The sequence below is a fragment of the Emys orbicularis genome, chromosome 24, assembly GCF_028017835.1.
Source record: "Emys orbicularis isolate rEmyOrb1 chromosome 24, rEmyOrb1.hap1, whole genome shotgun sequence".
Lineage (NCBI taxonomy): Eukaryota > Metazoa > Chordata > Testudines > Emydidae > Emys > Emys orbicularis.
In genome coordinates, this window is record NC_088706.1 from 16,092,294 (window position 1) to 16,119,084 (window position 26,791).

General features: G+C 45.3%; 1 protein-coding gene across 1 annotated transcript in view; it reads right to left on the reverse strand.

Moving 5' to 3' along the window:
- Positions 1-2,838: 2,838 nt before the first annotated feature.
- INSR (insulin receptor) overlaps positions 2,839-26,791 on the reverse strand; it is an 87,065-nt gene continuing 63,112 nt past the window's right edge. The window contains exons 6-21 of the mRNA XM_065422398.1: positions 26,553-26,679; positions 24,278-24,528; positions 23,001-23,168; positions 21,588-21,789; positions 18,259-18,294; positions 16,636-16,910; positions 16,226-16,368; positions 13,291-13,447; positions 12,370-12,469; positions 10,115-10,182; positions 8,661-8,890; positions 7,010-7,120; positions 6,748-6,907; positions 5,597-5,726; positions 5,198-5,332; positions 2,839-3,481 (exon numbers count right to left, since the gene is read on the reverse strand). Of these exons, the coding sequence (XP_065278470.1) occupies positions 3,127-3,481; positions 5,198-5,332; positions 5,597-5,726; positions 6,748-6,907; positions 7,010-7,120; positions 8,661-8,890; positions 10,115-10,182; positions 12,370-12,469; positions 13,291-13,447; positions 16,226-16,368; positions 16,636-16,910; positions 18,259-18,294; positions 21,588-21,789; positions 23,001-23,168; positions 24,278-24,528; positions 26,553-26,679 (2,648 nt within the window). The 3' untranslated portion in view covers positions 2,839-3,126. The remainder of the gene's footprint in view (positions 3,482-5,197; positions 5,333-5,596; positions 5,727-6,747; positions 6,908-7,009; positions 7,121-8,660; positions 8,891-10,114; positions 10,183-12,369; positions 12,470-13,290; positions 13,448-16,225; positions 16,369-16,635; positions 16,911-18,258; positions 18,295-21,587; positions 21,790-23,000; positions 23,169-24,277; positions 24,529-26,552; positions 26,680-26,791) is intronic.

The window sequence follows — 26,791 nt, forward strand, 5'->3', positions numbered from 1 at the left end:
AGCCAAACCCAATACGGGGTTCCAATATTTGTGTACATATAAGGTCTTCTACAGTGCCAATAACAGCCAGAGACAATCACTTCAATTCTGCAATGTTCCTAAAGCAACAATATGGTGAGAAAGTTGTACTTTCAGGGTCACATCTTGCTATCATTTACTCCAGATTCACACTAGTATAAATTAAGAACATGGACATGATCCAAGCTGTCCAACTCAAACTAGATCTATTACGCACTGTTGATTATCTGGTCCACACTGGTCACATGTTATTCCAAACAAATGCCATTTATTCTATTTCAGGGCACTGCATCAGGAAGAACGTCCAAATACTTAAAATATTTAGCCCTGGAAATTGCTATTTTGTCCATATCAGGATATTTTCCTGATCATAGCAGAACTAAGAGGATTGCATCAGTCAAATTTGGCCATTGTGTACTTAGAGCCACAAATAGGGTCTTTGGTCGTTACTGCTTAAGTTAAGTGATAAATAATGATTAGCTGTTCTCCCATCCCTCCGGTGAATGGTCCCTCGTATTGGAATCAGTTGATATTGATTTTCCCCAATTCATAATAGGTCCAGACCAGAATATTTCATCCAGTCTAGAGATGCACAATATTAAAAATAGCCTTATGGGATACTGAGGTAGACTGTGCCAGAATAGGACAAAACAAAAAACAAAAAACCCACCACACCCTCCTGCCTAGTTTTCAAAGATAAAAATGTACACGTTTTGTATGTTTGAAGAAAGAAAATTGTTTGTTTTTACAGTGATTTATTTTATATTAAAATAAATAAAAATTTTCCTAATAAGAAAACCTCTCTCAATTAGAAAAGTGTGTGACTACTTCTTCCCTGCAGTGTAGTGTGGAGCTGCTAAACAGTTACTAGTTTGTAAAGCACAAGAATGCAAGCTGGGCCTTTCGACCTGTGAAGTTCTGGCCTCAGATTTATACAATACATTTTGCATCTCATTTTGTGAACAATCTTTTTGTACCTTCTCCCTTTGTCCCAACTGAGTCAGGCCCTACAAACATAAGGGGGTGCTGTTCCTTTCAGGAGGTGCAGAAAGTCCATAATTCTTTATCTAGGTGCCGTACTACCAGGCGTCTATAGTTTTGGGTTAGCAGGGAGGGATCAGTGATGTGCTCCCTATTAGCACCAACCCTTATTTTATTTTCAGTGATTGGTCTTTCAATTGCAGGGACGCCGAAGCAGCCACACGTGGTCTGGAGTAACAAGCCACACACCTACATGCTTAGTGCCCCACCCAGATGAGCCAGGACTGCACCCAGCACAGGGAACTCATGGGGTCACAAAGAAAAGCTGCCGATTTTCACCTTCGGTCTCCCTTTGAAACCATCACCTGCATTACAATCGCCTGCAACATCCAGGGGTTTGCTTCTTTCAAGCCTATTAGTACATTCACTCCCCCCTGCTTCAGCCCCTTTCCCTGACAGTACATCCTTTCATCACTGTAGGAGACATGTAGTTTCATGATGCTTTTCTAACACCCTAAGCTAAACAGCTTTGCCTTTTATGCAAACAGCAGCAAAACAAAGCCCAGCCCAAAACACAAAAGTTAGCATCCTGAAGAGCTGGAGGTGTTGGCTAAGAACAAAACCACCCCGTAACTATCCACGGGGCATGGTGCAGGTATCTCAGGAAAACGCCAAAGTCCCACTTGTTGTGCCAGGCCAAATGCCCATGCAGGCTGCAGACAGGCACAGACTAGTTCACCACAGTCACGTTCAGCTTCAGCTCCACTCATGGAGCCAGGAGCCTGGCACTTCCCCCTTTGGGTTGGGTTAGTGTCTGTTGTTCTGTTAGAGTTTTTGCTCTTTCACTTGGTGCCGTTTTCTCCAATGTCTGTGGGAAAGTGCACATGGAAGGGAAAGAAAGTGAAGTAGCAGAGCGACGGAGGGCTGAGGCAATGCTTTGTCTGTCAGCCTCCACCAACCAACTCAAGTCCAAACGACTTTATCTTGGGGCTTTAGCTGGAGCCGGCTGACTGTGTGATATAAATCACGAAACTATATTTTAAAGCCTTGTCAAGTACAAACTTAACATGTGCTTCATAGTTCCTAAGAGGGTAATCAGCTAAAATAAAGTTCATTCTGAAATCCATGGACCACTTTAAGACCAAACAAACTCCCCAATCCCCTCCCCCCAAAAAGAATCATAAACACTCAATAATTTATATGGTAGTTAACATTTAAAACTAAAAACATTTTAAATATGTTACAACAAACAATATATATACTCAATGCTATAAGGACAGAAAGCTTGATATCAGGTCAGGGGTTCCTGTTTTGTTTGGTCTTGAAAGTAGCCACAAATCTCAGATTTCTACTCCTTTGGCTCCTAGCATATTTTTCCTCATATGCTAATGAGAGAAAACTGCTCCCAAGAGTCCTTAGTACAAAAATAATCTGTTTGAGGTTCAATCACTCCAGGAAACTGGGAAAGAGAGGAGTACACACTTCCAAGAAGAGGAAAGCTTCTGTGAGAACATACAAAACTTATGTACAAAAGAAGTGTATATTTGTATATATATACACACCCCATGTATATATACTGCGCGCGCACACACACACACACACACACTCGGATTTAACTCATTAAAAAAGTATGAAAGCAGCAGCTATTGGTCAATCTGAGGAAATGGCGTGTCCAATTGATGGGTGTTAAAATCCTTCGGCTGTAGTGAAAGAAACGCTTCTGAAGAGGATGCCATAAAGCTTGGAATTCTACTGAGAACATTTATGTCCTGCGGAAGTTTTGTTCTGCACTTTTATAATGTAGCTCAGATATCATTGATTTTCATTTCCTTTGTTGGCAAATGTGGATTCTCTTCTTTCAACCTAATTTACAAGGTCAGTTCCTGTTTTGAACCATGGCTACAGAAGGGACAGCCACCATGGAAACCTTTTCCATTTATGTTCACAGATAAGTCCATTGACAACCACTCAACTTGTCAAAAAAAAAGTCTCTTAATCATAGGATGATTAAAAATCTGAACAGAGAATTTGTAGTTGTATGTCATACGCTGTGGCAGCAACAACAAGAGTCCTGAGATTCACAGAGGGGAAAAGCAAAGACACAACCCTTGGGCCAAACAGGAGGTGTTAGGAAGGGCTCGACCTAGGCATGGACAGAATCCGCCCGTTTTTCTTGCCACCGTTCATGTGAGTGTAAGGTATATGCTCTTCATAGTTCCCCTTGAGGCCCATGGAGGGCCCATTGTCCCGCCCCAGTACTTTGTCCCTCTGCGAATAGGAGGAAGGGTCAAGGGGTATGCTCTCCATGTTCTCAAAGTCCATCTCAAACTCCTCTGTCTCGGGAGGTTTGTTTTCTTCACTGTAAAAGAATGACACCTCCTGGAAGCTGGGGTGCAAGTCCTCCTTCAGCATCTCAATGATCTCGATGAAGGTAGGGCGCATTTTGGGGTTGTACTGCCAGCACATCTGCATCAGGCTGTGCCTGAAAGGGGACAAAGATGAGAGTCAGTATCTGGGAATCACTTTCACAGGCACAGACCTGAGCAGGGGCTGGTGTCATTTAATATCCAAACCAATGTTGGGACAAACTCCCTGCAATGGCTGTCAACTCTCTGATTCCGGGTCGAACATTTCCACTTACAGTCTCTTATGTTTTCTTCTCTTCCTCTCCAGTTTCTCTTCCTGGTCTCCACTTTTCCTATTATAGCCTCATGCTCCTCTCCTTCCATGTCTGTCAGGGCCCATGACTCCCTCAGATTCATTCAATTGTAGAAACACAGGAATGGAAAGAACCTCCTGACCATGGAGCCCATTCCGCTGCTACTGCAGGCCACCCCATCATATAACCCTGTTCATAAAACTTACTGAGCTTCATTTTAAAACTAGTTGTTTGCCCCACTACTGCTACTGAGAGGCTGTTCCAGAACCGCTCTCCTCTAATGATCAGAAACCTTCTTCTAATTTCCAGTCTCAATTTTCCCATGGCCAATTTATACCCTATTTTATTCTTTTTCCAAGTCTGCTTAATGTTTGTTCTCTCTCTCTCTCTCTACAAGAGGTTTTCTTTTCGAGCCTCCCTGTATTTCTGACCTCCAGTGTTTGCCCTTTCCCCATCCCTCTCATCTCTACTTGCCCTGCCATTCCTCCTCCCAGCTGCTCCCATGGGCAGCCCAGGTCCTGTTCACGTTCCAAATGCAGGCTCTGGAAAATGATGGCTAACATGCCAGACAACACGCAGTCTAGAGCTGGCTAGGCTTGGGTAGCAGGACACAAACAGCTCCACTGCCATTTTTAAAACTAAACCCTGGAGCTAGCACTCCAGCTCTTAAGCACCATCACTCTCTTAGTAACCCCCCCACCTGAGGGGCCATAGGGGGTTAGCCTATTGTTATTCCCATCATTTGAGAGGAGAGTTTCAGTGCTCCCTTGAGGCTGGCTACAGAAGCAAACACGGAGCACACGCTGGGCAAGGATACAACGCTGATGGGATGACAAAACCACTGGAGAGGACAGACTAACTTAGGGCCCTTGCTATGCCTGAGAGACAGGAAAAAGCACAAGACAAGACACTTTGCGCCCTCCCTTCCCATTCACCATATGAGGGATTCCTGAAAGTTAATGCATGGAAAGTGGCCACCACTCTTGCCTAGAAGCAAACCAGGTGGAATTGTCTAACACAGACGTATGACCAGGTGTCGATTTGCAGACAGCTTCTACAGTGCATTAGCCCCCTCCCCCTTTGATTGATGAGCCTCTCCCCAGCATTTCCAGCCACTTGGCTAGGAACTGCAGAGAAGCAAGCACAGTCCTGGCACATCACTCTGCAGAGGTGAATCACTGTGCATTAAAACACAGTGATGGGAAAAGGCCTTTTGTTTTGGCCTATTTATATTTTAGACTTTCCCTGTGTTCTGGCCTTCACACCCTCTGGTGTGCACTCTCTCTTCTTACGATCATACAGCCCAGTTTAGTTTGGCTTTCCTTTCTGGTCGCCTGAGCTGCCCTTGACTCTCCTCTTCATCTCTGGGTCACTCAGGATGGGGTGACAACATTTCTTTGTCAGGTGGTTCTCAAAATTCAGCTTTGCTCCCCCCGTTCATCAGGGTGGGAGGGGGGTGGAATTACAGTCACCTTCACTGGCCATACCTTAACCAAAGGAGCATAACTTGGTCAGTTCCCACTCGCCTCTAGTACTTACAGTCTCTCTGGACAGTTGTCTGGCTGATCCAGGTATCCTCCATCCATTACAAATTTTAGCACTTGTTCATTAGAGAGTCCCTGGTATGGCTGTTCCGCCAAACTACTTATCTCCCAAAGGACAACTCCAAATGACCTGAGAAAAGACCAGAACCACTGATCAGACTGATATTGAGGATCTAGAGAAGACAATGTTCAGCTTACTTTTGGAGCAGGGAGATTTTAGAAGATACACTACATATTTAAGAAGCGGCTTCAAAATATAATTTCCTGTTCTCTGAAGAACTTACCCGCCCCCCCCACCACACACACACACAGATCGAGTCACACAGATCGAGTCACCCATGTCCCTATTAGGGTTCATACTGCAATTCATCACGGAATGCAGAGTGCAACTTACCACCCATCTGAGTAAGCAGTAAAGACACCATCCTTTAGAGATTCGGGTGCCATCCACCTCACAGGCAGCAGCCCTTTGCCTCCTTTACGGTAATAGTCGGTCTCATAGATGTCTCTGGTCATGCCAAAGTCTGACAAAAGAAGTTAGGATGTATTACTAATGCCCAGTCCTTGCTGAAAGGACTCCGATTTCTGTAACATGTGCACATTAACACTGTGTGTACCAGCACAGAAGGCAGGGCCAGGTACCCACAGCGCAGGACTCCTGCCTACTTCATTCCACAGGTGTCTTCCACAATCCTCTCCTGGATCTCTGCACTGTGGGAGCCACAGTCGCTTGCCTTAGAGTCTGTCCTGCTGCCCAGTGACTCCAACTATATTAAGTTACACCACAGAAAACAATTCCTTTCCTTAGGGTCAGGCTATTGCGCCTATGACACCCCAACTTTCAGTCATGCTGCTATCTTGAGAGTATTTAGAGAATGAGCACATTCCCCCCTCCCCACATCTCCTTCCTAAACTATTATGCAGCCATGGTACCATTCACGCTCACAGTTGTAACTAAGCCCTATTTTGACTGATCTCTTCCCACTCGTTTGATGAAAACAGAATTCCTTTTGGTCTGAAATTCCAGATGGCTGGCCTGAGGCCAGAGGAGGCTAGGGGGGGTTGGATTATTTTTAAATTTTATCGACTCAACTGGTGTTAAGAACTTGTTTTATACATTTGTCCTCCATAAAAACTAGTCCTTGGGCCTAATTACATCTTTAGCAGTCCTTAGCTTTTAGTTTATGCTCCATGAATAGGATACTTTCTCTGTCACAGTTCTCATGGAAGCAAGAAATAATATGACATTTCCTGAGGAGCTCTCATTAGAGGAAGTTATTAACTACATTTCAGTAGAAGCTATAGAAGCTGCAGTGAGGCTCACCTAGACAATCCACTTACCAAAGCGCCTTCAGGTCCTTCTGCAAGGCAGGTGAAACAGGAAAAGATATTAGACAAAGAAGGTTCACCTTAGCGTAGAACTTTAAAGGCAGTTAAAAACCAACGGAGATCAGCTGGCTTTTTATAGCACTAGTCTAGGATTTCACAGAACCTCCTTCTCAACAGGGAAAGCTTAGTATTAGATTTGACACACACATTACATACCTCCAATTTTTACAGTAAAATCTTCTGCAACCATACAGTTACGGGCTGCAAGGTCCCTGTGGACAAACTTTTTGGCATTCAGGTAAGCCATACCATCTGCAATCTCTGCAGCCATCTGGATCATCTCTCTGAGAGTTGGTGGGGGACGGCCAGGGTTATTCTGAAGTTAAGTCAGAAAGTATTAAAGACCAAAGCAAGTCAGTCAGTTGTATGACACCCCCACCCCCCATCCCCTCCAATATCGCTTCTCTCCCACCTTTACCTCAGCATCAGGTCTGAGGGAGCGAAGGTAACTTTTCAGATCTCCATGTGCCATCAGTTCCATGACAACCAGTGTGGGTTGTCCTTTTGAGACCACCCCTAGGAGGCGAACCTGAAAAACAGAAATGGGGATTCTCCCTTAGCGTTGTGTCTGGGCATGGCACATTTGTGAAAATGGAGTTTACAATGAAACCAACTGTGACACATGGCTGGAAAGGGTTAAACAGCTCGCAGGCTGAATGACCCAAAGCCCACCTTTAAAGTCATGTTAGAAAGGTACGTGAATGATAAATTAGGGCCATTCATGCTAAATAGGCTAGAACTTTGAAATGCAAACCTATATTGTTAGAAGTAATACTAATTGTGTGTATCTTAGATGCTCCCTGTAAACAGACGAGATCAAAAGGGAATATTAACATTTAGATGAATCTTGGGTAAAATAATGTCATTGTCTATATGTCTCTTTGAAGTCTGTAATAGACTGCCTAATGGATAAATTGCCCTATGTTAATTTGTGTAACTAATTACTGGTGTTTAGAAAGCAAAAGGTTACATCAAAAGCCTATTGTTTAACCAGGACTGTGTGGTCAAGTGGATGCTAGAACACTGTATAAAAAGACCCTTGGATCCTGATTCTGTCATCTCAGATCTGCTTAGGCTTCGTCAGGGAAGTTTGAGTCGTAAGACTGAGGTCCCAGTTATGCTGGTATGCCCTGAATATGAGATTTGGACATTGGACTATGACCTATGAACTGAATTCTAAAAGGAACTATTTGCAACTACAAAGCTCACCATCTCTGCTATGAATCTGAACCTCAATGGATTGAACTCATGTCTGTATGTATATTGATCTTTTAACCATACTCTCTCTCTCTCTCGTTTTTTAATAAATTTTAGTTTAGTTAATAAGAATTAGCTGTAGCGTGTATTTGGCTAAGATCTGAAACATTCATTAGCCTGGGAGGTAATGTGTCCGATCCTTTGGGATTGGTAGAACCTTTTCTTTTATATGATGAAATAAGATTTTCAAAAATCATCATATTTGACTTAGGTACCTGGTTGGAGGCCTGAGGCTGGATCACTTTTAAGGGACCTGTGTTGTTTGGACTTCTGAGTAACTAGTAAGATAATAAAGAAGCTGTTTTATGCTGGCTTGGTAAATCTAAGTATTGGAATATCCACCAGTTTTTTGTCTTCCCCATTCTTTCAGTTCACCCTAATTGAGTGACCATAGCTGGCCCCATTCCGGTCACACCAACACTTCTGTAGCAGGTTTCAGAGTAGCAGCCGTGTTAGTCTGTATCCGCAAAAAGAACAGGAGTACTTGTGGCACCTTAGAGACTAACAAATTTATTAGAGCATAAGCTTTTGTGGGCTACAGCCCACTTCTTCAGCAAGATCCCAGAGTGCTGTCATGGGACACGGGGCCCTATCATGAAGGGGGGGGGGGGGGAGTTTGAAAGAGCACAAGGGAAATGATACAGGAAGACGAATTTTCCAGACTCTGCCAATCTCTCTCACTGATGGATTTTGCTTCCCTTTTAACCATTTTTTCAGCCTGATTCTCTAGCATTATAAAGCACTAAAGGGACATTAGTTCAAAGGTGGTATTTTCACCAGCAAGTCATTTAATGTAGAGAAACTTCACTTACCACGTGATGGCAGCTGAACCCTTTCATTACAGAAGCTTCATTCAGAAACTCAATGCGCTCCCGGAGGCTGGCAGATTCGTTAACGGTTTTCACAGCTACCCGAGTCTCTGGCTCCCCTTTCACTATGTCTTTGGCTATCCCTTCATACACCATCCCAAAGGAGCCTTGGCCGAGCTCTCGGAGAAGGTTAATCTTGTCTCGTGGGACTTCCCATTCATCAGGCACATAAACTGTCACATGGAGAAAGACATTTCTGAATGAGCAGAGTGGTTACTGGAGAGAGGTTTCTGCAATCAGGCACAGGAGACAGGAACACCCAGGCCTTGACACTGTTCCCACCTCAGCAAGACAGGGGCTAGACTAGAGACTGGGGGCCAAAGTCACCCCCACCTTGTGCAGCCATTTACACGTGGGTGTGAAACACTGCCTAATCAGACAGCAGTATTTCATTCCCACTTTATCCTGGTGCAAATGTCTGCACAAGGGGTGAGGCGAGGAGCGTCTGTCCCACAGACAGTAGGACTGAGTCTTGCAAAGCGTGTGCCAGGGAGAATCTGCAGGAGGAGTGACAGAACGCAGCAGCAAGTGCACAATGCAGGTAAAAAGGGGATTATGATCCACAAGCAGACATCCAGCATTTGCATTCACTAGTTCAAACGCCCATGTCTCGCTCCTGTACTGGATGTAATATTCCGCACCGAGCTCACTTTCCATGAAGATATAACAAATCTAAACAAATAACGGATACAAAGACACTGTTCTAAAACTCAACATCTTAAAATAATCTTGCTTTGTTCAGACTGTCAGCCTCGTACTGCAGAAGTCTGGGCGAGAAGACAAACATGACTGCTTCAGTAAAGAAATAAGCTAAAGCTGGATTCCAGTAAACAGCCCCCTTCTTACTCCTCTTAACACAATGAAATTAGATGCACAGTACTTTGCTTAAACACAGTGTATTTGTCCAAGCTGATAGGCATTCCTACAGCAGGAAAAGGAGGAAACTCCTTTCCAAACCCTTTTCAGTGGATTACACAGAGCAGCCCTGAGAAATGCAGGGCATGCGAAAGATGCAAGTGTTGACTGTGATCCCATTAGATATTCTTTGCAAAGCATCAATGTACCAGAGATTCTTGAGCAAAAAAACCTGGAGATATACAACAGCCAAGAGTGGCAGTAAAATATGTTCCTATGCTGCAGCACACAGCTCGAAGTAGTGAGCATGTTAATAGCACACCACTTCCCAATAGTTATCGCCAACCCAAAAGTGGGCTTATTTTTTTTAAACTAACTGAGCTCCTCTTCTCTACCCTACAATTGCTCTAGTAGCAGCATTTGCCCACCCAGGAATGGACAAGAACATCCTTTAAGCTTTTATACGTTGATCCATGTTTCCTAAGTCATAATTCAAAACCAAGTGAAGCCCTGGAATGGTCAGAACTGCAGCATACTCTCACCGTCACTGGCACTCAGGTACTCCGGGTTAGAGGATGCATAGAGCGGCCCAGTTGGTCCTTCAGTTTGTCTGGAAGCAAGACAGATACATAAAAAGTTTCAGTATTTCTACAGTTTTATGCTTTGTGTTTTTGTCACCTTAGGGCTCGCGGGGCTGATTGCCTGACCAACCTGATTGCCTTCTATGATGAGATGACTGGCTCTATGGATATGGGGAAAGCGGTGGATGTGATATATCTTGACTTTAGCAAAGCTTTTGATATTATTATTATTATAATAATATTGTTTCCCATAGTATTCTTGCCAGCAAGTTAAAGAAGTATGGATTGGATCAATGGACTATAAAGGTGGATAGAAAGCTGGTTAGATTGTCGGGCTCAATGGGTAGTGATCAACGGCTCAATGTCTAGTTGGCAGCCAGTATCAAGTGGAGTGCCCCAGGGGTCGGTTTCGTTCAACATCTTTATTAATGATCTGGATGATGGGATGAACTGCACCCTCAGCAAGTTCACAGATGACACTAAGCTGGGGGGAGAGGTAGATAAGCTGGAGGGTAGGGATAGGGTCCAGATTGACCTAGGCAAATTGGAGGATTGGACCAAAAGAAATCTGATGAGGTTCAACAAGGACAAGTGCAGAGTCCTGCACTTAGGAAGGAAGAATCCCACGCACAGCTACAGGCTGGGGACCGTCTGGCTAAGCAGCTGTTTTGCAGAAAAGGACCTGGGGATTACAGTGGATGAGAAGTTGGATATGAGTCAGCAGTGTGCCCTTGTTGCCAAGAAGGCTAACGGCATATTGGGCTGTATTAGTAGGAGCACTGCCAGCAGATCGAGGGAAGTGATTATTCCCCTCTATTTGGCACTGGTGAGGCCACACGGGGAGTACTGCGTCCAGTTTTGGGCCCCCCCACTACAAGAAGGATGAGGACAAACTGGAGAGAGTCCAGCGGAAGGCAAACAAAAATGATTAGGAGGCTGGGGCACATGACTTATGAGGCGAGGCTGAGGGAACTGGGGTTATTTAGTCTGCAGAAGAGAAGAGTGAGGGGGAATTTGATAGCAGCCTTCAACTACCTGAAAGGGGGTTCCAAAGAGGATGGAGCTCGGCTGTTCTCAGTAGTGGCAGATGACAGAACAAGAAGAAATGGTCTCAAGTTGCAGTGGGAGGGGTCTAGGGCAGTGGTTCTCAAACTTTTGTCCTGGTGACCCCTTTCACATAGCAAGCCTCTGAGTGCAACCCCCCTTATAAATTAAAAACACTTTTTTATATATTTAAGACTATTATAAATGCTGGAGGCAAAGCGGGGTTTGGGGTGGAGGCTGACAGCTCGCGACCCCCCATGTAATAACCTCATGACCCCCTGAGGGGTCCCGACCCCCAGTTTGAGAACCCCTGGTCTAGGGGAACCCTGACATGGTGGCAGCGCGGTGGGATCATTTTGAACCAGAAGCACAGACTTCAGGATTTTAAAAGAACAAGTGGCCTTTTTCCTGAATTTCTGGCTAAATCACTTGGTGGTAGCAGCAATACCGTCCAAGGACAAGGAAAGGATTTGTGCCTTGGGGAAGTTTTTAACCTAAGCTGGTAGAAATAAGCTTGGGGGTCTTTCATGTGGACAGGTTGGATATTAGGAAACACTATTTCACTAGGAGGGTGGTGAAGCACTGGAATGGGTTACCTAGGGAGGTGGTGGAATCTCCATCCTTATTGGTTTTTAAGGCCCAGCTTGACAAAGCCCTGGCTGGGATGATTTAGTTGGTGTTGGTCCTGCTTTGAGCAGGGGGTTGGACTAGATGACTTCCTGAGGTCCCCTTCCAACCCTGATATTCTGTGATTCTATGACTTGGGCTCACGGGGTTGTTTCATTGTTGTGTAGACTTCTGGGCTCAGACTGGAGCCTGAGCTCTGGGACCCTCCCACCTCGTGGGGTCCTAGAGCCCAGGCTCCACCAGTCCTGTGGCCTCAGTCCCGCAAATCAGAGTCGGCTGGCATGGGCCAGCCGCAGCTGTCTAGTTGCCATGTAGACATACCCTTAGAGTCTACATACAGCCATGCAATTAAAACAACTCCCAAAGCACAGGACAGATAACAGCTCCTGAACTTTAGATCTCCAAATGCAAGATGTTTCCTAGACAAGTCATTTAGCTGTTCTGCTAAAATCTGTTACCTCTTTTATAAAGCCACAGAAAACTACTAGCGTATCTCTTTGGTAAAACATTTTGTTGTTCTGCTGAGAGCGATACACGTCACCCACCTCTTTTTCACAAATACGTAGGCAGCTCCAATAATTCCAGCAATTATTATGGAAAAAATGATTGGGACAACAACAACAGCAATATTAGACTGAGGGTTCACTGAGAGAAAGAGAGAGAGAGAGAGAGAGAGTGAGTGTTACGTGGGCTTCCAAGCAGTTTAGTCTTTTCTTGACTGAAATCCCCCCAGGAACACCTGCACACCCATGAGTGCAGGGTGAGATTCTGCCAAAGTGACAGGAGTCAGAGGTGCTCCATGTCACTACAGAGTTGACCCAACAGTGCACAAAGCAGGCATCTCTTCCTATCCAAACCTGCTGTGCTCCACCCAGAACGAGATTGGCAAGCACCTCAGCACTTTGACGGCTGCAGACGATCCAGCTAGCTGGCTAATTCATGTCAAATGTGGGCAAATCAAAGTGCTTAGGAACATCCCTGATGATGGAAACTTTGAACAGAACCAAAGGCGGCTCCCAAATGATCTCCCATCTCCACTGCCTTCTTGCGCTCCCAAACTCAAGTGCAGAGCAAAGCCATTTCCGACACAAAGTGGATGGGAGTGCTTTTCTCACTATTCAACTCAATGCAGAAGGCAGCTCTTCAGTTTCAAAGAGCCCATTTCCAGAGGTTTCTAAGCTCACACACAGGAAGACAGTTTGCTTTGCCCTGAAGCCATTGGCAAGCAATGCACGGCCACCCAGGACTGTGACCTCAGCGTTAACAAATAAGTGAGGGAAATAGATCAGCTTTTAAGAGACTGATTTTCAAGTTTCTCTAACGCGCTTGCCACTTGTAATCCCCATATCACCGTACTTTTCCCCATGCACTTCTATTCCAGTGCACCTGCTCTGTGCTGTGCTTCCCTCTCCAGAGAATAGCCCGGATTTCTATTAAAACATTAAACTTTGAATAAGCAAACTCACAATAATCAGCCACGTAGAAATATGTGGGCTCTGTCCACGACCCATTTCCTGCCAGCGAGGTGGCTCGGATTCGGACGCTGTAGTTTCCAGGCTGTAGTCCACGTAACTTAAAGCCCTGTTCATTAGCAAACTGCTTACGAGAAACGCAGCGGTGTGCCTCCTGCAGGAGGATGGAAAACGACAGCTTTACTTCACTGCCTCTTGAAGAATGCAGCACAGGCAGGAGGCCTGTAACAATCAACCTCCCTTCCACAAATTAATCTGCAAATCTTCCCCGCCCAGCCCCTGCTGAACCCCAATAGACAGAGGGCACAGCACAACAGCCCCGTGTCTAGGGAGACTGAGATGATGCTGGAAATAGCAACTTGTGACCAAGAATTATGAGCTCTCAGATCTGGCCTGCCCTAAGGCTGTTACTCGAGAGCACTGCTCTCCACCTGTGCCCAATGAAACAAGCACGTGCACTTCTTTGACATGCAGCCCCTGTTGCAGTCATCCAGGCCCTTTGCACCTCGAGACATGGCTGTTCCTCAGAACTCCCCCAGACACCAGCGCTGGGGAAGATGAACTGCAGCACCATAATCGGTGCTAGCTCCCTGCACGTTTCCAAGTGCGATTCCAGGTGGTGGGTTTAGACTATAAATTCTAAAGCACTAAGTCACTCAGGACCTGATTTCATGGGGGCTGGCTCTGCCAATGGGATGTAAATAGGTGGATGCTGCTAGCAAGGGTTATCCCCACATTCTGGAGTCTCCCCTCACCCCCAGCTCACTGCCAGAGCCCAGATTAGTTAAGCTTTCCAGCACCTGTACTTGGGTGGAGAGTCTGGGCCATGTAACAACAGAGCAATTCTGGCATTTGGGGTGGATTTCAGAGTCTGCTAGAGCAGACATTCCTATGTATCTGAACACGCTAGTGGGCAGGCAGCCAGAGCACAGCATGGCAGCTTATCACCTGCATTGTTTATACACAATCAAATACAGTTACTGCAAGTCAGAACAGGAGAGCGCCATGAGTCCCCAGGGTCCTTTTGCCTTTGTCCAGGAGGATGTCTAGGAAGGGCTTTTATTTATATCACTAACATCTGGGTGCTTTTAAATGTATTTCAGCTAACGCCATAATGATTTATTGCAGCCAGTGGGCAGTTTCCTATGAAAGCCGCTGAGAATTCTAATACCCTGGTTAATGGTGATTTTCATTTGGCATCAAATCAACATTCAAAACACCAAAAGAAGAGTTCTTAAACAAACAAAAGGGTGGGAGAGCTAGAAAGGCCAAGACTTCAGCCTTCCTACCAACTCATAACTTAGGCACATATTTAACACCCAAAGAAGTTCAGTGACTAGCAGTAGTTTATTCCTAACACTATTTATTCATGAAATCATTCACCGATCTCAGCACATACCCAGCCCACTGCAGGGAGGGAAGGGCTGCATATCACCCTGAGAGTTGGATTTGAAAGGCAAAGAAAGAAAAGCCATAAAAACATGTTGCCCAAAGATCAAGAAAACAAACGAGAACAACAGCTATGTTAGTCCAAAGGTTAACTCTGCAAGTGGAGTATTCTGCTGATCACCCAAGAAGGAAGCTCATACTAAGCACCGTGCTACAACAAGTAACCAAAGGAAGACGAGCTAAATCACAAGCTATTTCAAATGAAGTCCTCCCATGGATACCTTTTAAAGGTTATTAGCATGAGGACTCCGCCCCCCTCATAGTTCTCCTGAACAGCAAAGAGACAAATAATTGTGTGTTGGAATGCTCCGATCTTCCCCATTATAACGGTATATCCTGGGTTTGCCTCTCATTGTTAAGTAGTATCAGATCATGTGGGACGCATGCCATTTGCTGTACTGGGCCTCAATTCTGCCGTTTGTACTGGGCAGGCAAACCCTTCCACCCATGCAGAGCCCCACTGGAACCCTGCCCAGGCATTGGGGTCTGCCCATGCAGTTCAGGTTGCAGGATCAGGGTTGCCATTTACTATATCCTTGAACTGTAACTTCAATTGTTTCGCAATAAGCAGCTGAGATTTACATCTATATTGTTTCCATAGCTTTCTGTGCACTAAAATCCCTACAGAAATCCCTGCACCAGGCTAACAAATTAGAGACTCATGCTGAGGACACCGATATGTAGTGCTGTCCATCACCATGGAACACACTCCCAGAGGGTAAGAGTGGGCACATTTCTGTGCCAGAGTAGCTGGTAAGTTCATGCAAAAAAGAAACCAGTCAAACTAGAACAATAGGGCAGGGTGGGCTGCCTTGCATTTCCGGAGCAACATCATGCAAAACAGAACTTCCACAGCTGGGTTTCCATGAACTCCTGCAGCCAGTCCTCCCTTGCAGCTATAGAGATACACTCCACGGGCAGAGCTGTGCTCTGTGTTACTCCTGCAGGAGGGGAGTGCATAGCTGCAGCCAGTCATTACCAAGACAGACATTCCAGGGCACTTTCATCATCATGGCAAATTCCAAAGGGATGTGGTCTCCTTGAAGATTGAGCACCATCCACATCGCACTCTGGCTAGCTCTTTAAAGGGGGTGCTGCTATATTCAGTTTACGTCCATCACTGGCAATTTGATTGTGCCACCAAAGTTTCTGGCGCCCACACGATTGCCGGCTGTGTCACAGCATTCCTTGATACACACACTTTGGAATTCATTGGTCTTCCGTTCTAATATGTCCATACCAAGAAAGCTACCGAACCAGTGGTGATGGAGGCAGTTGGTGGGCTCTGCTTCAAACAGCCTCAATTCTGATCTTGTCCTGACACTTGATAAGGAGGAGATGAGTCCAGAGAATGTAGGAATATGCAAATTCAACTTCCCAGCTGCCACTACCAGCTATCTCCCCATGTTAAAGCAAGGGTGTAGAGTGCACACCTACTCACATACCATCTATGGACAGGCTGAATGAAAGAAGCTCTCACCTCTGGCTCCCCAAGACGCCCATAATTCACTTCATAGAGCACAATTAGCCCATTCGGCTCCTTTGGCTCCTGCCACTTCAAATGAACAGCATTTTTTTCGACCAGCTCATGCGTAACTGGACCAACAATGTCATCAGCCTTTGCTAAAACCAACAGATTTTTTACAAAGTTATGTTTAGAAAAAACGTTAAGTTCTAAAATATTTTACAAAATGCAAACCTGGCCCAGCCCAATATGTCAGCCTTTCCCACCTAACCAATGAACAGGGATATTTATTAGCAATAGGTACAGCCTAGTTCATCAGCATGAGCTTCCCAAGGCATTTTCTGAAATGCAGCTAACACATCGAGAAAACGGCCATTTAAAAATATTAGATTCCCCTGAAGCAAAGCTGAGTAAAGGCAACTCACCTTCTGGCATGGTTCTGGCACTAACATATGCTGCGACACTGCACCGGAATTCTTGGGCATCATGATTACAAGCATGGAGCTCAATGCGATACCCTGTAAAATGCTGCAGACCTGAGATAACCAAGGACTCCTTAGACTTAACTCTCTCAAAAGGTTTCTGTTCCTCTACAGTTTCAGGTGCTATTGCAGAGGAGGTATTCAATGAAGATGGGATGGTGGGTACCACCACAGTGGCATTAGCCACACTGCCAAGATCTCTTCGTTTTCGTGATGGCCTGCAGAACAATACATTTAAGAAATTATTCACCATATTTAGCTCAAACATATTTATCTGGGAGTTCAGAGTTCATCTGAAAACTCAAATGCAAGTAGAGTGCACTTGCAATGCAGCACAAACTAAAGAATTCAGAACTTTTTGTTCTAACAACCCTGTCTCAATGTCTTTGCAGAAACGTTACCTTTTAGTGGTGCCTGATCTTGATCTACCTTTGTTTCAGAACTGTACATAGAAATAATAAAAGCTAAGGCCAAAGTATGCAATGACTCAAGTTCTCCCAATTCAGCGCAGCTGAACATTGCAAAGATGTTACTAATCTCTGGGTTCTACAGAGGTAGGATGCTGCCTTAACAAGACTGCAATACTCAAGACTTCGCCCCCATTTACTGTAGCTTTGACCATATGGGATCATGTCCTAAGCCCTGAGTTTGAGCATATTGGGTGCTGCACATATTCCAGGCATCCTAAACCTGCATTTAAAACTCATAAGACTGGTTTCATGGCTCACTGGAGTGTGTCCACTACTCTGAGACCTATAGTTTCTGTTTTGTACATGAAGAGAATTTTCACCCTTTCACACCAACCAGGTCTTGAATGTTCATTTCAACATTTTAAAGAATAAAGTTAAACAAAGATCCCAGTACTGCCAGACTCACATCGCACACATTAGTAACATTCAGTAGTGGTTAACTGAAGTTTTTCTTTCAAATTACTGTATATTAGTTAGCAGATTTACTTCAACTTCTTGCTGTTGTGACTATCAAGTTGTCAGACATGACTTTGGCAGTCCCCCATACTGTAAGAGAGAGCTGCTAGTTAACTTCAAAACCAGAAAAGGGGACATTTTTGTTTCACTAGAATTCAGTACCAAGCACCAGCCTGATTCTCTCCCCCCCCGCTTCTCCCCCCCCCCCCCCCAATTATGTTAAATCAAGACAGTTACAATCAGCGTTTGAATCCTGTGATCACATTTGCAACTAGGAATTTCAGGCTGGGAACTCTGAGCGAATTGGGGGATCCAAGTTATGCCAGGAACAATCAATATTAGTTGCATGAGGGGAATCCATGTTCCCTGTTTCCCTCAATGAGAATTTTCCATCAATCTCTTACCAGACACGTTAAAATCCAAATCACATGTTAATGGGAACAATTGTGATCTTTGCTATTAAAGCGAGTCATCTGAAAGGAACCAGCACTATGAACATCTCCAGAGTTTACAAATGCAACAAGCCGTTGAAGCAAATCTTTGCTGCTGAATTGAACTTTCCACTGCCACCCTCAGACTATCAAGCACATGATTGGCTAACTAAAATTGCAGCAGGTGATTGCATGGGTCAGGTCTTTACCTAGAGTCCTCAGTTCCATTCCCTGATGTTATTTTTCTGAAAAAACAAATGCAACCACTTTGAAAGCAGATCTAAAATGTGGTAGATTTAAACATTATGTTTCGCACAGTAATACAGACAAATTCACTGGCAAGAGAGAACGTGACACCAAATGGCAGGCTCAGCACAGCACATTCTTGGCTTTAGATTTCTATTCCTGTAATTACTAATTAACTCCAGACAAACCATTTTTAAGTTGTTGTTCTCCTAACTTGCGCATTGCTCTGAACTGTGCCCTCTAATAATGAGGCAGAGTTCAAAGATGCAATACTAGGTCACAATTAAAAACAGATCACCTCCCACCCACCCCAAGGAATCTTTATGGTTAACTAGAATCTTGTTTACACTTCACAATTTAGCTCTTCCCCAGTTTACAAAGTGCTGACTCAGCAGTTTCCCCAAATCCGAGATTATTTTTGTTTTTCACAAGTACAACAGTAATCTCCCTGATGAGAGCTGTGCTACTCGGCACTCTCCTCTAACCTAGAGCTGTGAATGGAAAAATACAGAAAGAACTCTTAAAATGCTAGAGAATAAGAAAAGCTTCTGAAGCTGCAAACTCAAGAACTCCAAGTCTTTTATTGTTCTAGATCGGACCATAGGCCAAATCGGACCGCAAGACGCTTTTGAACAGACCCCAAAGTCTTTTTATTTACTTATTATTGTTGTTGGGTTGTTGTTGTTTTTTTAATTTTCTCTGGAGTCTGGACCTTGACTATACCTTGACCAATAAATTTGGATCTTGACAAAAAATAATTAACTAACCCTTCCTAGATTTAAAGCAACTCCCTTGCTAAATCCTCTCTGCTCTCCTCGCTGTCATTCCAGCCTCTCTTTTCAATACAACCCAAGGCTATTCAGGTGGCTTCAGTGGTTAGCTATGTGAAATACCCAGGTCTGGTCTCCATTCCCAGATTTCCCTGTCCCCCAGAGAGGCTGGGTCTAGCAGCGCTGTGAGAGAGTGCTCAGTCCCAGAGGAGGGGAAACACCTGGGAACACCCACCAGGGATGGCCCTGGCTGAATCAGAAGCATTTATTGGCTCAGTAGCAGCCATATAGTCCTTTCTCAGGGGTAAGCCTTCAGGAGGAGGGGGCATTTGAGCCTCGCTCTGTTTTATTCCGATGAAATACTCCCCACCCCCATTCGAGCTCTCACGTTCCAATTGCTTTGGAAGCTTCTTCCTTACTGTTGCTCATCCCTGTGTGAAACTCTTTCCAGTACAAGAGCAAACCATGTGATAAAGAAGAAACAAAACATCAGCTTGTGACCACCACTGTGTTCAGCTGCAAGAGGAAGTCACGAATCTCACAGCTGGGGTGAAAAGTTCCCTACCGATGGCTAGGAAGGGGGCTATGGGAAGGCAGTGCCTTAAGAAATCCATAGCCTATTCTATCAATGCAAAAGGAAGTTAGCCTACAAGTTCTATGCAAGTCCCACCCCACCCGCACTCAGTCCGCCTTGCACTTGGCCAGGGAGCAGTCCTTGTGACACTCCTTCCCAGACCGAGTTCTGAGAGTGGGTCAGACAAAAAAAAAAGAAAGAGAGAAGCAGTGGGATTCAGGCTGGCTGGGTGTGTCTGTGGCAGGGCACGGCTTTGGGCACAGACATTGCCTGGGGAACAGGTTTCCTGAAACCAACAGGGAAGGGGGAAGGAGGAAGAAAAAAGCCGAAAGGAAGCAAGGAGAGCCAACAGGGAGGCAATCAGGGGGGAGATGGGCCCCTCTTTACTACCCCTACCACCTTCTGCTTACAGCCCCGCACAATTTCACAAGCCTCCTGCTGGTCTCCTACAAGGGCCTGGTCTTCCTTTTCATGACGAAACAGGCTCTGCTTTCAAGTAGGGGTCTCTGCAATGCTGCTAGGGAGGAGGCCATTGGCAGTTAGCGGCAGCAGAAATGAGATATGGAATTAAATACATACCCGATTCTGCTGCCAGACCCTGGATAAGTTGCCCTGGAGCAGACTAGCAGGCAAGAAACAGCAGCAAAACAACCTCTAATTCACTTTGCCACTCATCACAAAAGTCAACCTAGCAGGCAGACTAGATGTCAGGAGAACTGTGTCTCTGCTGCTGGCTGATGACAGTGAAGGGGCCCTGTATTAGTAAATTAATTAATGTAACAGGGCTGGAGGTTTCTTCCTTAGCAGGCTGACAAGGTGGTGTCTTGGTTATTTGTTTCTTCTTAGAATACATACCCCAGAAACTGGCCTGAGAAGCATCCTGGACTGGCTGCACAATAAAATTAAAAATCACATTATAAGAACCGTTTGCCTAGATCAAGAGGATATTGCCTATGTGATAATGGCTTGTATCCTCTCTGCCTGCTGAGTACACAGAGTCCTGGGCAATCCCACTGTAGCTCTACATTTCACACTGAAACCTGCTCATCGCCACAGCGCAAGCAGCAAGAAAATAGAGAAGTAAGGGACTTTGCAGATGCTTCCATGTGCCAATGGCAGGCATCACTCACTCAGGCTCAGAGAGAGGAATGCTGTTTAGTACTGCACTTTAAATAAAAGCATTCATTGTCATAGCTAGGCCTTTGTCAGGCAGCTGCAAATAAATATTTTCTGGTTAAGTGCAACCAGCAGAGAACAGATTTGATGCCTGAAACTCATTATGATAGTTTAGAGAGAAAATTACTACCAACCCCAACTTGATTCCCATAGTGCATTCTCTGTAACTCATATGAAGTGCGAACACATTCAACGTCACTTAATGTGACACAGTGTGTGCCATTCAAAACAGGCCTTTTACCACCCACAGCAGTTACATTCCTCATGGTATTGGAGGTATTTCCCATGCTAAGTACAGGGAAGACCGCAAATACCGCAGTAAAAGACAAGGCTGTGGCATGGTAAACTTCCCTTTTTCTTCTTTTATTTTTAAGTGGCTATTGCGCAAAAGCTGCAAAAAAGTTTCAGGCAGAAGAAACGGTCATTTCTGGCATCACACAAGTTTAAATAAGCTTCCAGGTTTTTAATAATTCGCTGAGATTTCTCAGTTTATGAGGTCAGGCTGAGGAGAATGCCGAGATCATGCAGCAAACTGGGGTTTCCCAAAACTGAGGTAACATCAGTTGTTCGAGTTCTAGTTTCACCAGTCTCAGCCACATATCCATCCAGATTTTGCTCTAGACAGCCCTGTAGATATCTTTGTCTGACATAGTGCCCTGGAGAGACTGGCAACATGACCAAACCCTGCCTTCAGTCTTCGGTTTCACTTTGTCAATTTACATTTCCCCACCCCAAGCCAACTAAACATAGCAGCAGTGGCAGAGTTTGTTACCTGGGGACAAACACCTCATTGTGGAGATAGTTCTCAAACATTTTGCGGAAGGCAGACTCTTCCTGCTCCTTCTGTATTTGAGAGTCAGTTTTTGGACAGGAACAACATTCTCCACTGATGTCCTCGTTTTCACTTTGATTATATTTATGAGGGTCTTCAGATTCAAAAGGGGGAGACCAAGTCCTCGACGGCAATTTTAGTCCTATGGAGAAAAGAATTCTTAGATCACACACACCGCCTTGCAAAAGTCATTAGCTGATTGGCACAGCAGTTTAAGTCACATAGATTAAAAAAGTCAGAACTATTTCCAGATTATTCCTTGAAGGTCACTGAGCTGACATTCCTTTTGGCATGTCTCTTCCCCACATGGAGCCTTGAAATCCAGTCGCAGCATCCTGGCTGGCAGCTTGTCACATATATACCAGCAGCAGTGAACCATCCTGCCATGGATGCTCCAGTCTAATGAATTTCCGAACACTAAATCAGCTCCGCTTAGCCACGTTGGGCCAGCATACAACATAGCTGATGCCCTCCTCAGCCCTGAAAGGGGTGTACGTATTGGCAGATCAGAGGTTACAAGTAGGATCCTAGGTGAGGTAGAGTTCACCACTTCAATGGATGTTTATGACACACGCAGCAAGACAGCAGGGCATTGTTCACTGGTGACATGTTTAAGGGCTTGTCTACACTGGCTTTCAAACCAGGATTAAGCACAGCATACTGTTGGCTGTAGCCAAAAGGGTCTTCTAACATGACTCTGCCAGCTGAGGTGGGTGAAGCCTATAACCTGTAACTAGGGGCTGCTGGATTCATGAAACATTCAGACAGCCAGTCCTCTCACACCTTGGGTCTAGAAGTCTCTAGTCTGCAGATGTGAAACAGCCTTTGGCTCTAATCTGTGCTTGAAGTGTCATGACACTTGGAAAGACACCCGTAAATCTCTTTAGCCCCAAAACAGATCTAGAAGCCACGGAGGGGGTTACATTTCAGATTAATCTGACCCCAGGTCTCCAGAAGCCCAACAATATTTTCATCTCACTCTTATTAGCTTTGATAAAACTGGTTACCCAGATTAAGAGAAGCAAGAGCAGAAGGCAGATCCCAGAAGGCTTAAAACATCTGATTTTACTGTGTTCAAACCAACCAACCAACCAGCCATTCCTCACGATCTCTGATGGCGGGCCTGGCAATAGTGACCAGGTCAATGCAAAAGACAGTGGGAGAACACAGCCTTAACAGCTTTGGCTACATCACTGTGTGCTCCAAGAGCATCACCCACTAACACGCCACGATCCTGTGTCCCACCCACCTCCCACATGACAGAGAAAAACCCCACAGCTAGTATGAGACTAGCAGAGCCCGGAAGCTTGAATGTTAAACCCGGGATGCGGGATGGGAAAAAAGGGCACCTACCCTTCAGGCAGTAGTCGAGTTCGAAAAGCTCGCTGTCCTCCAGCTGCTTCTGCCAGAACACAAGGTAGTGTGTGATGTTCCCGTTCGGCTCAGAGGGCGGCTTCCACTTCAGAATGATCTGGGACGAAGAGTTGGAAACCGATATTGGATCTAATGGGACTGAGGGAACTGAAGTGAGAAAGACACAGAGGTCACTCAGATCACTGTACCAAAAGAGACCGAGGATACGAGGCAAGAATTATTGTGACGCTTTGGGATTCAACCCAGACCAGGGAGGGATTGTGTCACTGCCTGCCCTGCAACTCTGGGTGCCTTCTGTGCTATGCTGCCATGGCTCACAGCCCTGACACCAACAGCCAGCCTACAACCAAGCAGGTCACACCCTGGCTTCCACCACCCAGTTACTTTTTGCAGAATGATCCCAACACCCTCCCAGCCCTGAATTTCCCCCAAACCGTCTGTCCTGTGACCATCTGCAGGGGTCCCAGAATTAAGAGTTACTGTGTTACCCCTCTCAGTCAGCCCCACCTTAGAGACAGGAGGATCAGAGCCACCCTGCCCTCCCCACAGGACTCCCGGCAGTGCTAGTACCAGTCTCACCTATTGTCTGGTACAGTCTATCGACTTTTTTCACTAAACTGGAGCCCTCTCACTGCCCCCTGAATGAAACATACACAAACTGACCCTGGTCCTGATCTCATTGCTGATAATCATCATCACAATAAGGGAAGGGAAAAAAAGTAAGCTTACTCTGGGTCTTCCAATGCACCTGATTTCACCTGTCTCTTCTCTGGACAGGGACTATCTTTATATTTTGTGTGTTTTGCACAGTGAAAACACACATTGCCAGTACTGAAGTAAGTAATTATGGGGATTCAATTCAGCTCTCTCCCCAGTGAATGGTCAATTCCCTCATATATTATTTCCTTATAGTCTTCCAACCAGGCCTCAGAACATTAAGACTCACCTTTTTCCAACATTACTTGGTTTGTCCTGATTCAACAGTTTGCTTTACCAGGCAAATAAACAGAAATGAAGGGAGAAATGTCCTGCACAGAAAAAAATTCAGGCCTCCCCCATCCCAGATTCAATGGCACTTGATGACACTGCAGCAGGGTTACACCAGCGTGTGAACACGATCATGCACAAAGAATGAACAAGGAGCCTGCGTGCATTATATTCGGGCACACAGCGCCAGTGGAGAGACCAAGAACCATTCAGGCAAGGAGTTTGGTGGGTATGTTTTTCCTTGCCATATGCAAGGGGACAGTACTCACCGGTAGCATTGGTCTGGACATAGATAATTTCGCTCTTTGCACCGTATGTCCTTCGTTCGTCCGAGAAGGTGACCAGCGTCTTAACGAACACAGCGTACTGAGTCCACGGCTTCAACCCCCGCAGGAGCCACCCCGGCTGGGCCTGAGCTTTCGGCTCATTTGACCGTGGGGGAGGGTCAACATCAACCACTGTCCAACTATTTGATCCACAGGCATCTTGTCCATCAAACTCGGTCACATTCTGGTATGGACTTTTTCCAAGGGAAAGAGAAGGACAAAGGCCTCACGTTAATAGAATCCAAACTGCAGGTTTTTAGGAAATAATCACAACAAATATGAAACACCAAAGACCATGATAATCCTTTATCCCAGGATTGCCAAGAGCTTTACAAACAGAGCATCACAACATCCAGGCAGGGGGAGGGTATTATCAGTTGGAGGAATTGAGGCACAGAGAGGTGAAGGGAGTCTGTCCATCCAGGAAGTCTGTCGGGAACCCTGTAATCTTGACATCCAGCTGTCTAACGGTGCCACAAATCATCATCAGTCACTGCTCCACAGACACAGGATTTACCAAGCCAGAGCAAACCACTGGTCTGCAGAACACTATTCTCACTACAGTAGCCAGATAAAGGAAAATGCAACAACCTCAAATGAACCCACTGAGCCCGTGGTGCAATGGCTTAGCAGTGAGTGGGGTTGGATAGGGGGATGGGCATTATTTCTTCCAAACGGTCAGCTGACGCCTTGAAGCAGGAGGCAGCCAGAACCCAAAGCTTCTCCACAAACAAAAATGGAGGAATTCTACTCTTGCTTCAACATATGGAGACAGGTCTTTGCCCTTCTGTTCATACAGCCTGTCCCAAACGATGCTCTACTCAATCTGCCGCCCTGCTAAAGGAAAGCCAGCGATTTACAGCTGGTTTAGGAGAATGGAATGAAATGGCAATCAGACAAAGGTGGCTGTAACTTGATCTGTTATAAGGAAGCTCAGAACAGCTGCTTGAGTCACCCCATGGGGAAAGAACAGTTCTCTCCAGGATCGAAACTAGTTCTTGTCATTAGCTGCATTGCCCACCGCTGAGAAAACAACACAGCAGCACTCAAGGAGCCCAAAGATGCTCAGGAATCCCAGATCTTCTCACATCTGGGCTGGTTTGTTTTTTAAAAACTGAATTCAGGGGCATGGGCTCTACAACCATTCCAGACACGAAAGACCAATATTCCTCCAGCCACAGTAGAATCTAACCCCAAGGAGCGAGCACGAGATGGGCCATGGCAGAGGTAGTCCCTACAGAACATCTGGCACATAGGGAAGGAAATATTCATCGTCTGGGACTTCAGCAGGAAGTCGCCCTCCTTGGGAAGCACAGAGTCATATTGGCCAGTCCTGCCTTCTTATCAGCTAAACTGAAGCAGTCAAATTTTACTGTTTAAATAATTTTTTTTAAATTAAGTATTATAGAGCTCTCTCCTGCTCACCAGGAAACAGGGAAATAAATGCTCCTTTCCAGAAGTTCAGTAATCTCCAGTCAGAGGGTCCAGGAATACCATTCCTTACAATGCATTTTAGCTCCCCAAGCAAGCTACAGCTCATGAGCTGTGCAAGAGCTCCAGACCATGGGACAGCTCAGAGCTCTGAGTTCACGAAAGGGGGTGCAGTTGCCTGGGAAGGGATTTTGTGAAATCTTTATTTTACCGCTGGTGTCATCAATTCACTTAGCTTTCTGCCTGTTGACAAGGGCTTTGATTTGAGCCCACGGACCAATGAATGCCTCCCACATCTCACAGAAATTCTGGATGTGTGGGGTGAGCTATAATTCAGGCCAATTGCGGCCGGCCGGCCTCAGCAGAGCCAGTTTGATATCCCTGATTTTTAAAAAATGGCTCTAGTCTGAAAGGGACCAGAAATGCCCCCCTCCTCAGTGTAAATGGAGAGGTGACAAAATCTACGGCTTCTGTAATAAGTGCTGAATTGAATGAACTTCAATTCTGATTTTTAAGTTATTCTTTAGAGTATTTTTGCTGTACCTGACACAGCTAACGCAGGGATCATAATTAGTACCTCTGCAGCAGAAAAGTGACATTGGAAATTTACATGAAATGGTCAGACATTTACAAGAATTAAACAGTGGTAACAGTGATTGGTCTGAAATCTGCTCTTTGAGGTCAGAAATAGTTTGTGGAAGTACTTTGAGCTACTAAGGGACTGCGTGGCTTGGGGTCATCTGAGTTGGCATCTCCCCAGAGTTATTGTACAGACTTCTCTACTTACGCTTCCTTGTAAAAAAGCATAAATCCTAGGAGATCACGGAAGTCAGGTGGCCAGTACGGCTCCCACTTTAGTAGGATCTTATCATGAGATGTTCTGATAAACGAAAACTTCAGCAATTCATTTTCACCTAAAGCAAAAGACAAAGGATATTGCTTTTTACTTTATTTTAAAACTGAAGCGGTTTCTTTTAAGTTCCTGTTTTGCATAAACACATTTTAGAACCAAAGCTCTGGGAAATG